Source organism: Fundulus heteroclitus, chromosome 15 (genome assembly GCF_011125445.2).
Source record: "Fundulus heteroclitus isolate FHET01 chromosome 15, MU-UCD_Fhet_4.1, whole genome shotgun sequence".
NCBI classification, from domain to species: domain Eukaryota; kingdom Metazoa; phylum Chordata; class Actinopteri; order Cyprinodontiformes; family Fundulidae; genus Fundulus; species Fundulus heteroclitus.
Window position 1 is genome coordinate 11,190,986 of NC_046375.1, and position 14,541 is coordinate 11,205,526.

Sequence of the window (14,541 nt, forward strand, 5' to 3'; positions counted from 1 at the left end):
GAGCTTTAGAGCTGAAGAATATTTTTATTCAACCAAGAAATTAGTTTCTGTAAGGGTAAAATTACATGTTATTCATACTTGGCAATAATAAATAGAAAAGGTGTTTATTGACATTACAGCAATCAAACCCATGTTGTATTTGTTGTTTCCATTTCAGACCTTAAGTATTTAGGGTTGGAAGACCTCCTTGCCATCAACCAAATCTTTAAATCTCTCTACAGATTCTCTATCAGATTAAAGCCAGGATTCTGACCGAGCCCTTCCAAACTTGTTGGTAAAATTAAAATATTTCTTTTAACCTAGACCTGCCATGGGTATAAATAATTTCTGGCTGAACTGGAACTAGGGGTTTTCATCACGCAGCACCAACTTGTCAGAGCATCTGGTAGATCTTAATGTGGGATGTTAATTGATTGAAAAAAGATCAGATTTTTGATTTTTCCTAATGGCCAACATTGCTGTAAATTGGCCAATTATATTAATCAGCCTAATCCTCAGGAAATATCTTATCACATAAGAGTGTCATAAAATAAAATAAAATGTATACTAAAATTATCTCAGGATTGGGAAAATAATTGAACTGCAACAGCGTGACATCTAGAAAACTGATTGTGACAAGCTCAAGCATAAAACCTAAAAATAAAAAGTAGAGAAAAGTATTATCTAAAAATGTGTACACGTGCTGGTCATGTAATTAGAATATCATGAAAAAGTGGATTTCCTTTTCAGTGATTCCGTTCAAAAAGTGAAACTTGTATCTAATATTCATTGCACAGACTGATATATTTCAAGTTTTTATTCTTTTTCAATTTTGATGATTATAACTGATAACCAATGAAAACCCAAAATTCAGTATCTCAGAAAATTTGAATATGGTGAAAAGGTCCAACATTGACACCTGGTGCCACACTCAAACCAGCTTATAACTCAAAACACCTGCAAAGGCCCTGAAATGTTCTCAGTTTAGATCGTAGGCTACACAATCATGGGGAAGACTTGAAATATATCAGTCTGTGTGAAATGAATGAATATAATATACAAGTTTCCCTTTTTTTTAAAAGGAATTACTGAATAAATTCAACTTTTTCATGATATTTTAAACTATATGACCATCACCTGTATATATCCTATCCCTACATGCGTTAGTTGTAAAATGTAGGGTTTTAAAATTTTCAGTTAGATACCAATTCTTCTGTTATCCTAATGTAAATTATATTACATTGGTGACATTTTTGCTCTAGATTTTCTTTTTAATTTATAAGAATTTTCAGATATTTGAGGAAGCATATTCACTGTGCTGCTCTAGAAACACCAAAGTAGGAAGAAATATTTCAACCTGGCATGGAGACTATAGGAAAAAGGCGTCCTTCTAAATACCTTTTCAGGGATAAAAGAAATTTTATTGCTGATTTCAAGCGATAAAAAAAAGACAACCTAATTGACAGAAGATCGATGTCCTCTGTTTCTTCTTATTCTCAAGGCAAACTATCAAGCAAGACGGATAACTGATGTCCTGTAGAGACCGTTTGCTCTTGCAGCAGTGGATGATCAATTATTTGGCCGCTGTAGCGCCTGCGAAGTCCTTATGATTTAACAGGGGATCATTAATAAAAAGCAGAACAGACCTCTCCAAAAATAGAGTTCAGCGATCTGTTTTTGATTTAGCTTCGTGAGAGGGAGCAACATTTATAGACAAAGCTCAAAGGCAAGACACAAGAAATACTTGTCTTTTTATGCAGATATCTGGTCATGAGCTAAAAGATGTTCTGTTCTGAACATCCGCCGCTGGTTAGGACCTGTAATCAGGGACTCAGGAAGGTAATTATGTATGTACTTGTTGTAAACTGAAAATCACTGACCACAAAGACCAATATTTGTGGATTGCCCCCCCCCCCCCCCCCCCTCCTTACCTTTTTTATGGTTGTCATTTCGTTCTCTCCTGTTCTCCCCAGTTTTCAGATTTTTCTTGGCACCAGATATCTTTAAACTCCTCGTTTCTCCTTTCTTTTTTTTTTTTTTTCCTTCTAGTTACGTCCCCTCTCTATTTACTAATTCATCCCCAGGCCCACACCTTTTTAAACGAGCAAAATTGAAAGAATATGATGCATAAATAAAATAGAGCACAGAGGTTTGAACTTGAGGGAAGCTTCATTTTCATTTCCCCCCCTCACGTTCTTCTATTTTCTTCCTAATAAACCACACTGAGGTCTCTCTGACCCCTCGAAGGATGAGTACAACAAAGAGCTGAAGCTTTCAGCAAGTCATGCTCTATTACTTGCCTACAGTGACTGGCAAAGACTCACAAACACGCAGGTTTTCAGCAATGCTCCAACTGCTCAGTTAAAAGAAGGGGGTTAGTCTGCATTGATGTATGGAAATCGGTATCAGTAAGGTAAGGAAGGCTTAGAAGGGCTAAGTAGAGAAAAAAAACTATTTTCCCTTCTTTTTATTCTGGAAGGTTAGGAGAGATAAAAGAAGAAGGCTAAGCCACTTAGCCCAGCAGAGAGATACGGATATTGCTGTTATTAAGGAATCAGAGGAAGGGAAAAATCTGAGGGAGCAGCAATTTAGACCGAGAGGGTACAGGCAGCATCAGACAGAGGCACTGTTGGATGAAAGGAAAATGGAAAAACGATGTAGAAGTGAGGTAATGAGTGGATGCATTTTTCACCTTTTTTCATTTATATTCAGCCCAATCAGATTTAAAACAGTGTCATTATAATCAAATCTGCCATGTTTTTTGGCAGAATATCTTCTTCAAAATATGTGAGCAGGAGGGAGCGATGATTGTTTTCCTGTCTTACATAAATTGTTTTCTGCTTTTTTTTTGTGTGCATTGATTGCCTCAGTTTTAGTTTGTTTCTGCTAAAATCGCCAAAGAAGGCTTTTAATAATTGCAAATTATCATCTAAAAAGCCTCTGTCAGCAGCTGAGATAAAACTCATCACTCCAGTTTATTGAATTTAAAGTTTATATATGGGGGAGCTGGTAAGTCATTGTTTCTGTTTAACGACTCTGCCCTCTGCAACAGTTGGCTTCTCGTTTGTTTTGGGAGAAAGTCAAAAGACACGGAAATCTGAGCTTCGTTAGTCTTTATCATCTGCTCATTTTTGTCTTTCTGTAAGCTCAAATGGATTTGAAGGCTCAGTTCTAAGCAAGTAAGATCTAAAAAATGTGCTACAGAGCACATCTTAATCATTGTGCCGGTATGACTGATTAGAGCCATTTGCACTGTAACAGACTGAATTACAGGAGCCTGAAATGGATTAAAGTGCTTTGATTCTCTCCAGGAAAAGCAAGACTCCTTATCAGACTCAAAAGTTTTATCTTTTTGGGTAGCATCGAAATGTTTTCTGTTATATTTTTTAACAGATTTGTTTTACTTGTGCAGCCCAACAACATTGTGACACTTCTAATGCCAGTCAGACCTGCAGGGTGCATGAACAACAATGCAGCCATTTTGTTCCCCATAATGTGGGTCTGTGCACAGCTGTGTCAATGCTGCAGCATTAAACCTGCACAAATCAGTGTTGTTCGAAAATGTTCTGTCCTTGTAGCTATTTTGACTTTCTCAGACAGGTTTCAACTTGTTTGGTGGGGTGTTGTTAAATAAAGCCATTAGTTTGTGGCAATCTGGAGCTTTTTTTGGGGTTCTTGGCATTTTTATTTTTATTAGTTTAACTGAGCCTAAATGTGTTTTTGTTTTTGCATTCGTACAAACGCATAATTTGAAAGCTCTTAAGAAGCTGCAAATATAATCCGCAGGTCAGAAGTTTACATACTGATCAATGGCAGAAGCAAACGATTTTAGGGTTTTGATGATTTATTGCCATTGCTCTTTTTCAGGGGAGGACTAGTCAAACACCATATTTTAACATTTATTTGGTATCCTAGTCTGAATTTAATGCAGGTTTAGTCACATATTAAATGCAACTATTATAATAAAGGGTAAAATGTATACTTACCCTCCCAGTAATATGTGGACAAGAGTGTCTTTGGTTGTAAAGAAGCCACACGCACTGTTGTTGTTGTGACTAAGCTTCTTGTATAAATCTGGTGTGATTTCTGACCGCTATGTCTTTAATGTCTTGTATGGTTAAGGCTGGGGCCTTCCAGCAATGTATTATTCACTTACTTTATCCATTCAATAGCTGTTTTTATGTATTTCTAGGGTTATTGTCCTGTTGCAACACCCGATTTGTGTCCAGTTTCCCACTGTCCAGATGTTTATTTGGTGGAAAGTTTTTGAATTTTTCCTTTTTGTCATATAACTAATAAATAAATAAATAAATACTTTCTTTACAAGGGATTTAGCTTGTCCATCTGGACAGGTGTTTCAGGCGAGCTTGATGATGATTTTGGAGTAGAGGATTATTTCTCTCTAGGTTGATGTCAAACCTTCTTCAGTTTCCTAACTGCACATCATAGCTCACGGCAAGCTTGAACTTTGGTTGGTTCCTACGTTCGTGTTGAGCCTTCTGAGCCATTTCCTTTCACCAGTTTGTTTCAGGTGACTGAAAAATGGTCACAACTGGGCAAGAACTTGACAGGACAATAAATACCAAAAGTTGCTTTAGCAAAACTTCCTGAATAGTCTTCCCAAAGGCCTGACCTAAACCTTATTGAAAACTGTATTGATTACATCAGCAGTCTCACGATTCAGGTGACAAGGAACTCCACTCACACCGAGCAATAGCTTATAACCACACAGGAATAGTGGGTCATTGATTTGCATTTGACTTGGAATACGCCTAAGAGGATGGGCCTCATTGTGCTTAAAAACAGCAGCGCTCCAACTACAGGTTGCTAAAATATGAGCTGCCAGAACTGACAATCACTCTGGCATAGGCGTCGAAACATTTTCAGAAAAACTGAGCGAAAGCCCGTTTGCTTCCTGTTTAAGCCAGTTTGGTGTTGCGATGACCTGGATAACAGAAAATTTGTGCAGGCATACTTTACTGATTTTTTTTTCCCCTAAAAGCTCAGGATCTGTACCAGGAAACCAGGCAATTTAAATAATAACAATTTATCCCCAGACCTTAATGACTCCAAAATGTGTGTTCTTTTAAAAGACACGTCCAACTACTATTGGTGTATACATATATATTTGAGTCTGAATGCATAATCTTGACCTTATGTGTATTAGAGAAAATCCACAAAACATTCAAACTTGTGTACTCAGATATAAAGTTGCTTTATATTCACTCTGCTCTGAAAACAAAATATCGTTATATCAAAGAACAGATAGATCCAAGTCTGCAGGCTGCCGCCCTTTATCAACATAAAATACCAAATGTTGTGTTCTGTTTTGGGAACCCTGGGATCTCTCGTATGATTGGCTCAGTAACCAGGAAGTTAACACGGGCTACACGCTAAACCGGTCTTTACTGGTTTATAAGGATTGTTCCATCCCAGGTGATGAATGAGAATGATTTTGGTTAATTTTATAGTACATTTCCTACTTATTGCTCCTTTAAACTTACCTTAACTTTAAAATGTGTATGTGGCATTTTTCTTCTTATGTTTCAAAGGTAGAGCATGTGGAGTTTGAGTTTGAGTCCTGAAATAGACATTGGATTTTTTCAGCCGATTGGGGGGGGGGGGGTGTATCACGTATTTAGAAGAACCGAAGCTTGTTTTCTCAGGCATGTCTAAAAATATCTGGTTTCAAACAACTACCACGCTTTTTTTTTTTTTTTTTTTTTTTTTTTAAAAGTTAGTGGTAAATGTAGGGAGAAAGGAGCTATTACATTTTCAGCCTGAATGACTCCGAGGCTCCTTGTGCAACTGTACGCAGATTTAAAGTGTCATTTAGCCCAGACAGCACAAGCTCAAACATTTTCCTCCTCTAAATAGGAAGTCATCAATGTCTTATAATTTATTTGGATGCGAGTAAACCTTTTGTCGCAGAACCTCCTTGAATTCATGCTATTTTCCTCACCGGTGTTAAGATATGGTTATTATGAAGTAGATTTTTCTGGAAAGGGTTGTAGTTGTTTGGTGGATTGCATGGAGGCTGAGAAAGGGGGATTTTTGAGAGCAGGAAGAGGGATGTTTGGCAGAGCTCTGAAAGGAGCTGTGTGGCGATGTTATCTTATTGGCGCCACAGCACAGAGCACATGGAGATAAGAGTTTTCAGCGACATTCAGGAAGCACGCTTACGGTGACCTGTACACAAGCGCTGGCACACAGGCAGAATATCCCACCTGCAGAAATACACACACACACACACACACACACACAGCCAAGGTCAGGGTGACTTCTAGTGACAAGATATCCGGCAAGAGCATCACAACACATTATAAGAATCATACATTTCTCTGGTCTTTACAAATCACAGAGTCCTACACCATATTGTGATTTTTATTTTATGTTTTCGGTTAGTACAAATGTAATAAAGAAATGGGAAGCCGATCCCGGTCTAGTTTTATCTTTGACATCGAAGGCTTTGTCTCATCATTCATAACCCATAAGGGATTTGTATGAAATGAAGGTTTTCCTTTGCCTCCATTTCTAAATGGTTTGCGTCGTGACATACAGTATGCATGCCTCTGAGGGGCTCTGAGTGAAGTGTATCCTTTTATTTTCCTCAATGCCGTATTGCAAAAGCACCGGAGGTTTCAGATGTTTTCTGTTAAGGCTAATGTGAACTGGTGGATCACAGAAATTTAGGACAGAGAATTGACTTTGCATCTTTGTTTTTTGTTTCAATCATCTCGTCTTGATTGTGAACAAAACAAAGGAGGTGATTTTAGATTTCAAGAGAACCGGAATTTCCATCATGGGAGAAATGGAGGAGCAATATTACCTCTTATATTCACCTGGACAGCAGACTGGGCTGGAAAAGCTACTATAAAACCTTCTACAAGAGAGGACAAAGCAGACAGATGTCGTGAAGTGTGCAATCTCTTCTGCCATCATTTGTTTTGTTAGCAGCATCAGAGCATGGGGCTTTTCAAAAATCAGCCTCTGGTTATGATTTTGCGAAGAACGATGCTTCATGAAATTAAAGAAGATTATGGGCAGTCATCTGCATCTACAAGAACGCAAAGAAACCTGCATGATATGAGTCAAAACATTTAATTTCCCTTTTAAAATTAATAACGTGATCTTAATCTAAGTTGAATTTTATGCTGCTGTTGGTATTTAGATACTTACTAATAGTTTTATGTATGCCTTAAGCCTCAAATCTTTTAGCGTAGACACATATAATTTCTTTGTTATTTTGTCATATCCAGCATTTAATTTGAGTACTATTTTCTGTTGGGAAGATAGACCTACATTTTTTTTATTATTATTTAACCCCCCCAACAATATTTCAGGTCCCACACTGAAAGTTACTGTTATTGCTTTGTACATCCCCTTTTTTACCGATAGGATTTGAATGAATGAATGAATAATTTATTGCAGACAATCCAGGGAAATTATAAATTTAGCACATACAGACGTGTATAAATAATGTGTACCTATATTGATAATATATGTAATATAGTGATTATGCCCTAAAAGTATGAAGAAGAGAAACTTATTTAATCATACCTCCTGTCCTTCCTAAAGTTCTTAACAGCAACAATCTTCCTGATTCGTACGTTACTTTTGAGTCTATAATACTAAAAGTCCATTAAGTAAGCAAATAAATCATTATACTACACATTATAACCCAGGAGTCACGAACCTTTATGAAACTGAGAGCTATTTTATTGGTGTTGTCATACTAAGGGCTACCAGTACTGACCTTTGAACTACAAGAGTCAGAGTTCACCTTAACTTTAAGGGAAATAAACATATTTTTAAATAAATTTAATTCATTAATTTAATTAATACAACTTTTTTTTTTTTGGAACAGGCTCTTGGGCTCAACATGTGGTCTTTTGAGGGCTACTTGGTGACCCCTGTTACGCATTCACATGTCCTGACGCACATTATTTCCTATAGCCCACTTCTTATTATTTTTCTCCTTTAATATTTCATATATTTGGAACATACAGAGAGAAGACTCTTTGGCCATTCCTACTTACACAATATCTCAAGGCCGTCCTCGGTGATCTCATGGTGCCTCGTCTTCAGCTCGTTCCAGAGGTTTTCGATAGAATTTAGCTTTATGGACTGAGAGGGCAATGAAAGGGGTTGATTTTGTGTCTGGCAACATGTTCTTTGTTAATTTGGACAAATGTTTGGATCATTATACGACTGAAAGACCCAAATACAACCCAGTGTAATTGTTCAGCCAGATGCAGCCAGCTCCCCCCCCCCTCCCCCTCCCCCCTTCCCCCCTCTCCCCCTCCAAATGTCCTCATATTTCAGAGTCATCACTCTAAAAGGGTTTTTCCATGTAGAGTTTCTTTGTGTAATGGTAGGACAGGAAATGCTTTTTCCAGAGATGTCACCCAAATGCGTAGTTTTTGCTGGAGATAACATTTAATGGTTGTTATGGAGATGATTCTTTGTTGCAGTTCTCTCTGGAGTGAGATTTGGAGATATTTTTATGTTACTTCCCATACCATCCTGCTCACTGTGAGAGGTGGCACAATGGTCCCTAGTGACCAGTGGATAAAAGACAGGCCTCTGAGTCTACTTGGTATTTTTTTCTCAGGAAATGTTTCCCTCTTGGTTCCCACTGAACAGATGATTATGTTTAGGATTTTAAAGATCTCCCATGAACATGTACCATATACAATGGTATCATTTTCTGCCAAGGCTAATATTGAATTTGTAAGTCCCTTAAAAGGGGTTTGTGAATATCTGATAACAATTAAATCAAAACGTATAAAGTACGCTTCCACTGCTAATCCTCCTCACTGTTCTCCTCCTTGTCTTATCTCTGTCTACGCCTCTCCTGCTCTTCATCACTCGCCTCTTATTTAGTTTCTCTCTCTCTCTCTCTCTCTCTCTCTCTCTCGTTGTCCAAACTCTGAGTTGCCTGCCTGTTATACCTGCCGTGTGAATTTGTGGGAAGTCATTGGAATGGAGCAAAACCATTTATTACCAGAGATGATATAATATTTGTTGAGCGTGATGCTCTATTACAGCGTGACAGACTGCGGTTTCCTGTGTGAAATTGATGTTAGTGGAGTAAACTTAAATTTCCTCTCGGAGACCAAGCAGTATTCATTTTTCTATTTTTTTTTTTTTTTTTTTTACTTTTAAAGTAATTTACCTCCCCCCCTCCCAAAAAAAAAAAAAAAAAAAAGCCCTACATTTACATTAGTCTTAAGTCCGGGTGTTGCCTTCTGGCTGTTGGTCAGTATTGTCTGTTCAGAGGATTTCTGGCATCCCATTTTTGCTGACCTTGTTGTTTTAATAAGTGTACCACTTTATCAAAGTGAATCGTTCAGTTTAATGAACTTGCTTCACAGTGTCTTAAACTACATGGGCTCTTAACAAAGTAATCCCACACCCCAATAAGCAATGAAGGCCCATCGCTGTCACATACTATGTGTGTGTGTGTGTGTGTATATATCTGTGTGTCTGTTTATGACTCAATGATGCAAGGTTAAAAGCATAAATTGTTTAGTAAATGCTCCTATATGTTATGGTGGGAGAACTTGTCAGAGTGTCAGCTCCCCTGTACAGCGGAGAGCAAAATAAGTGACATTACCAGTGGACTTTATAGTTATAATCTATGCAAACTCACTTCCTCTCGCTTCAGTGCATCACTCATCCAATTTTACAGACTTCCGGAAAATGTCCGGCCGGTCTCTTCGCCTCCGTCCGAGGAGCCGCCACAGTCCTGTCATTGCTGCTCTCCCCCTGTCTCTATATTTACTTTTATCTCTGTAGCTGTAACAATGTGAAAACATTACAACATTCTTTTTTAGTAGATAAATAAAAAAAATTCCTGTCTATTTAAGCTTAAAATATTCAGTGATCTGGATGCTTCGTTGTGCTAAACGCGCGTGTTAATTTGGAGTTTACGGACACAAACACAATCAGAGAACATGATTCAGAATTGCACCAAATTGCAGAGGAAATAAATTATGGCTTTTGGATTGTTCTTTTTTTTTGTATTATATTCCTCTTTTTTAGAGTCAATAAAGCACCTTGCTTAACGGCTTTCTGTTTCTGCTGCAGGCTCTTTGCTCCGAACTGAAGGAACGCGAGCACTTGGTAATCAGTACTTTGGACCAAGCCAGGATGTTTCTTGCTGACCAGCCCATTGAGGGACCCGGAGAGCCGCGGAAGAACCTGCAGCCAAAGAGTGGTTAGCTGCCCATTTTACTGAGAAACTTTGATATATGTACAGAACTATACTGATTCTTAGTTTTTGTGCGCTAATGGTTTTCTCAGGTCTAAGTATCTTGTTGTGGTTCCAACTTCTAATACGATAAAAAGATGCACTGGGGTCATACTTTGGTAATAAAAAGGTACCAATTGGGTAATATAATCTCATTACTAATGTTATCACCTGGTAGTATCAGGTTGTATATAATAGCTGCAATATTGTTATTCCCACATTTCATACTAAGTATTTATCTTGTAACAGTATGTAGATCAAAATACTCACCCTAGAGTGACATCTGTGTCTCGTGTTAGAAATAAGGGGAACGAATGTAAATATTATACAACACATATTTAAAATCATTATGCTAATGTTTGATAAAAATATTGCCCATAAGTTTGTAAGGTTATTAAGGAACTATTTCCATTAATTCTATTTTAACTGAGTGCTATTTAGAGTTCCTACTTTGAGCTTTTCCCAGGTCTGGATAAAGATGGCTAAAGAAAATAAGAGCATTGGAAAGCATTTGTTTTTGCAGAAACAATTTCCTGCTTTTTTCTTTCATGTGTCTTTCCTTTCTTTTTATGTGTCCTACTTCCCTTCCTTGTCTGCTTATTTGTGTCCTTCCTCCTAAACTTCCATGTGCCCTTCCTTCATTTTATCCTCCCCTTTGTCCTTCCTTCGTTATATTCTTCCTACCTTCCTCCCTTTCTTATCCAATTATTATAGTTTTATGGCAGAGCCCTTACCCGATTATTGCCCTCCTATTACCAGGCTGTAATGGGAAGTGCTATCCTTATCTCTCGTCAGATCATTTTGCCTTTGACCGTGCTGCATCCGCTTGATTTTAGCTGAGATAGCCCTGCAATCGCCTGGGATCTTTTTATCTCCTCATGATTGGATCTGGGAAGATATTTGTTTATTGAAATTGGCTTGACTGAACCGATTTTTTTTTTTTTTGGTTTATGTTTGTCTAGGATAAACAGTGATGGACACATTTCTAATTCATTGGTGAAAGGCTGTCAGGTGTTTTTTTTTTTTTTAACTCCCAAACATGTCTAGGAATGATGCTTTTATAAGACATTTTGAGTTTTTAACTGATGCTCCAGTTATAATACCTGAAGGAAATGGTAATGTTGGACACAGGACTTGAAATCACTTTTTTGCAACATTTTTTAGTTTTAAGTCCTTGAGAAATAAACACACAGAAACCTTTGCTTCCTCTTATTTTTTTTAACAAATATGTAAAGGGATACCGGGCCCCAGTATTTAGATTAGGTGGCCTTTAAATGCCTTTCACTGAACTCTCAGTAGATCATGACGATACACATCTAGGAAGTCAGAAATGAAACATGCATCAGTTCATTCGGCTCATCCTTTCCATATCTGTTCAATGGAGACCAGATGTTTTGGTTGAGTTAACGCATTTCCTTTTAAACTGAAATATAGTACGTCGAAAATTAAATCAACACATGGGATCTGTATAAGGGAGGTCCAAGGCCAATGGGTTTGCTGTCTGTGATCTCCGAAGAGGAAAGCAAAGAATAATTTCAATGAATAGTTTAAAACTAAATTGTCTCATTATTATAATGCTAGATTTGACTTATTCCACAAGAGTTATCTATCGTGTTGGATGTCAGAAAAAGCTCTGTACCTGGAAGACATGGCTTCTGTTTTTTTCAGCCGGTGTGCATGCAGAAAGCTGCTGGCTGAGGAGGGGGAAAAAAGAGAGAGAGATTACTGAGGTGCAACAGGTGAAGGTAGTTTTTCAGTCACCACACAGGAGATGAGACCTTAGAACTCATAAAAGCTGCTCATCTTTCTCAGCAGTTAAAATGGTATTTAGGGAGCCGTTATCACTTCTGCTGGCTTTCTTTTCTCGGGTGGCATCGACTGATCTTAAGCAATTACCCTATCAACTCACCTTTCCTGCTGTCTCTCTCTCTCTCTCTTCTTCTGGCCACTTTCATCATGGCTGGCTTTTGCTCCCATTCTGTTTGCGTTTCCGTCTGATTTTGTTACTGCTTATTTTTCTGCGTTGAAATTTTCCCTTGTGATATTTCATCATTCTCTCAAACTCGTCACATTTTCACATTACACGCTCCACTTATTAAAATTAGAGGGTCGTCGTAGCCGCTATTATGCCACCTGCTGTTTCAGTTTGCGCTGAAGTCTTGAGTTTGCCGATTTTTGTCCTTAAACATGGACCAAAAAGTAATGACAACTGATAAACTGTCTTTTTAGATTGTGAGCCATCTTTTGGGATTGACTTTTAAATAACCTTTTTTTGGCCCAATGAGCAGCTTTCAGGTTGCAGCATGGTCAAAATGTATTAATGTAAATTATCTTGTATTTTGTATTCTAAGTTGTATTCTTTTTAGTCAAGGATTGTGACTAGTTAAGAAAGATAATTATGTAATATGAACTACAAGTTAAAAGGGTAACTTTATTCGGACCAGAAAAATATTTCTGAGTATCGTCTAGGTTGAACTGAAAACATCTCTATCCTTCAATTAAGTTAATATCACCATTTAAATGGTCAAAGTATTGCAATAAATAACATGGCTGTATGAAAACGGTTTTCTGGATCCCTGGAATGTCATGTATGCCCAAATTTTCACATAATGTATCTTTAAACTGTCATCTTTTAAAATAAATTTTAGTGACTCATTTAGTAATATTTAGATTGCTAACCCTATATCCCCTGGCAGGGGGACAATAGCTGACTTTGTAGTGTTCAATGTGTCAAATATTCAATATTGCACACTTTCTCTTTAAATCAAAAACAGAAATAAATAATACAGTTTTTTTTGTGCATGTATAGATTTTTTAAATCCCTTTTTCAGCGCTGTCCAGAATGTAGAAATTTACTAAATCTTATTTTTTCATTAAAATCGAGTCAAAATAATGCACCTTAAAGGTATACTATGCAACCGGGGTTGATTTTCCAGCGAGGCTCCCCCCAGAGGGCGAAAGTAAAAGTGCACTGTCGTAAAGATGCTCAGCTGTTCTGGTTTCTCCGTCAAGCTAGGCGTGGTTGTTTTGAGCTTAGCAGACAGGCAAACGCAACGAAAAGTGGAAAAAAACGGCAGTACAAACAATGACTAACACAGTGAAGGTATGAACATCAAGCTTCCCGCTGCGCTATCTTGGCGCCAAACTCACGCTACCGCCTCGCCAACATTAAAAAATAATAAAATAAAAAATAAATAAATAATAATAATAAACTGCATGTTTATTTGACGTTAACACGCGGTTCTTTGTTGCTTTCGCGCTTGCATATAGTGAATGGCAGGGCAAAAACACATGGAGTTCTCGCCGTAAAGCAAGACCGACTCTCGCTGTCTTGCACGAGACTTCTGAACCTGTGGGTGCGGGCCGAGAGCTCTTGCAATTGCAAGTACGGTATTTCCCCCTCAGACCACCAGGGCAGCCGAGAAAACCTTTGTTCGACCTGAAATGACTCATTTAATCATCCAAAACGGTATGGAACACATTAATTAACTGAAAAATGTTGCATAGTATGCCTTTAAAAGTGCTGAACATGTTTGAAAATTTAAAGGAGCTGGCTTAGTTGGTAAAAATGCCTGTTGTCATTACCAAGTAGAGAGAGTTTAAGTAACTTTACATTAAAGAAAAACAAACACAGTAAGTTGTCTTTTTTTTATTTGATTTATTCCAGCAGACCTTACCCCAGAGGAGAAGGCCCGAGGGCTAGCGCGGGCCATCCGCAAGCAGTCGGGTGAGGTAAGGGTACGGTGGGAGCGTCTGAACGGGCACCTGGGAGGCTGGCAGACTCAGGTGGAGCAAGCTTTGGAGCGCCTCCAGGACCTGCAGAGCTCCATGGACCAGCTCGACCTGCAGCTAACGCGAGCGGAGGAGACTAAAGCTACCTGGCAGCCGGTGGGCGACCTGCTCATCGACTCTCTTCAGGACCATATCGACAAGACATCGGTGAGTTAAAGCGATTTGTTGCCCTCAGGGTTTCTTATTTATTGCGTGACATTATCCGTTAATCCTACAGGGTGACATGCAAATGTAGCAGTTGTTAAAAATGATGGTTAAATCCTTTTAATTAGTCGTAAATGAATCTTTTAACAGTAGTTTAATGCTGAATAATGTATAAAACACTGTTAGAATGTGCTTTATTGTGAAACATACAGCACCCTGGGCAAAAAAAACGTACATTTATTTTATTGGATCCTTTCTACATGCCAGCCAGGCGTTTGGGATTAAGGCTGCTGGGACCTTTACCTGAGACTAAGATTACAATTTAGAGCAACAAGGAATCCTGGTGGGACCGCAACATGTCCAGTTTTATG

At 38.1% G+C, this 14,541-nt stretch overlaps 1 protein-coding gene across 9 annotated transcripts in view; it reads left to right on the forward strand.

Moving 5' to 3' along the window:
- The window catches only part of utrn (utrophin), a 242,331-nt gene that overhangs the window by 147,760 nt on the left and 80,030 nt on the right, over positions 1 to 14,541 (forward strand). For 8 of the 9 annotated variants that reach the window (XM_036147379.1, XM_036147378.1, XM_036147377.1 and 5 more), the window contains 2 exons: positions 10,072 to 10,201; positions 13,902 to 14,173. In XM_036147379.1, coding sequence (XP_036003272.1) covers positions 10,072 to 10,201; positions 13,902 to 14,173 — 402 coding nt within the window. The remainder of the gene's footprint in view (positions 1 to 10,071; positions 10,202 to 13,901; positions 14,174 to 14,541) is intronic. The other variant, XM_036147373.1, reaches the window with a different exon arrangement.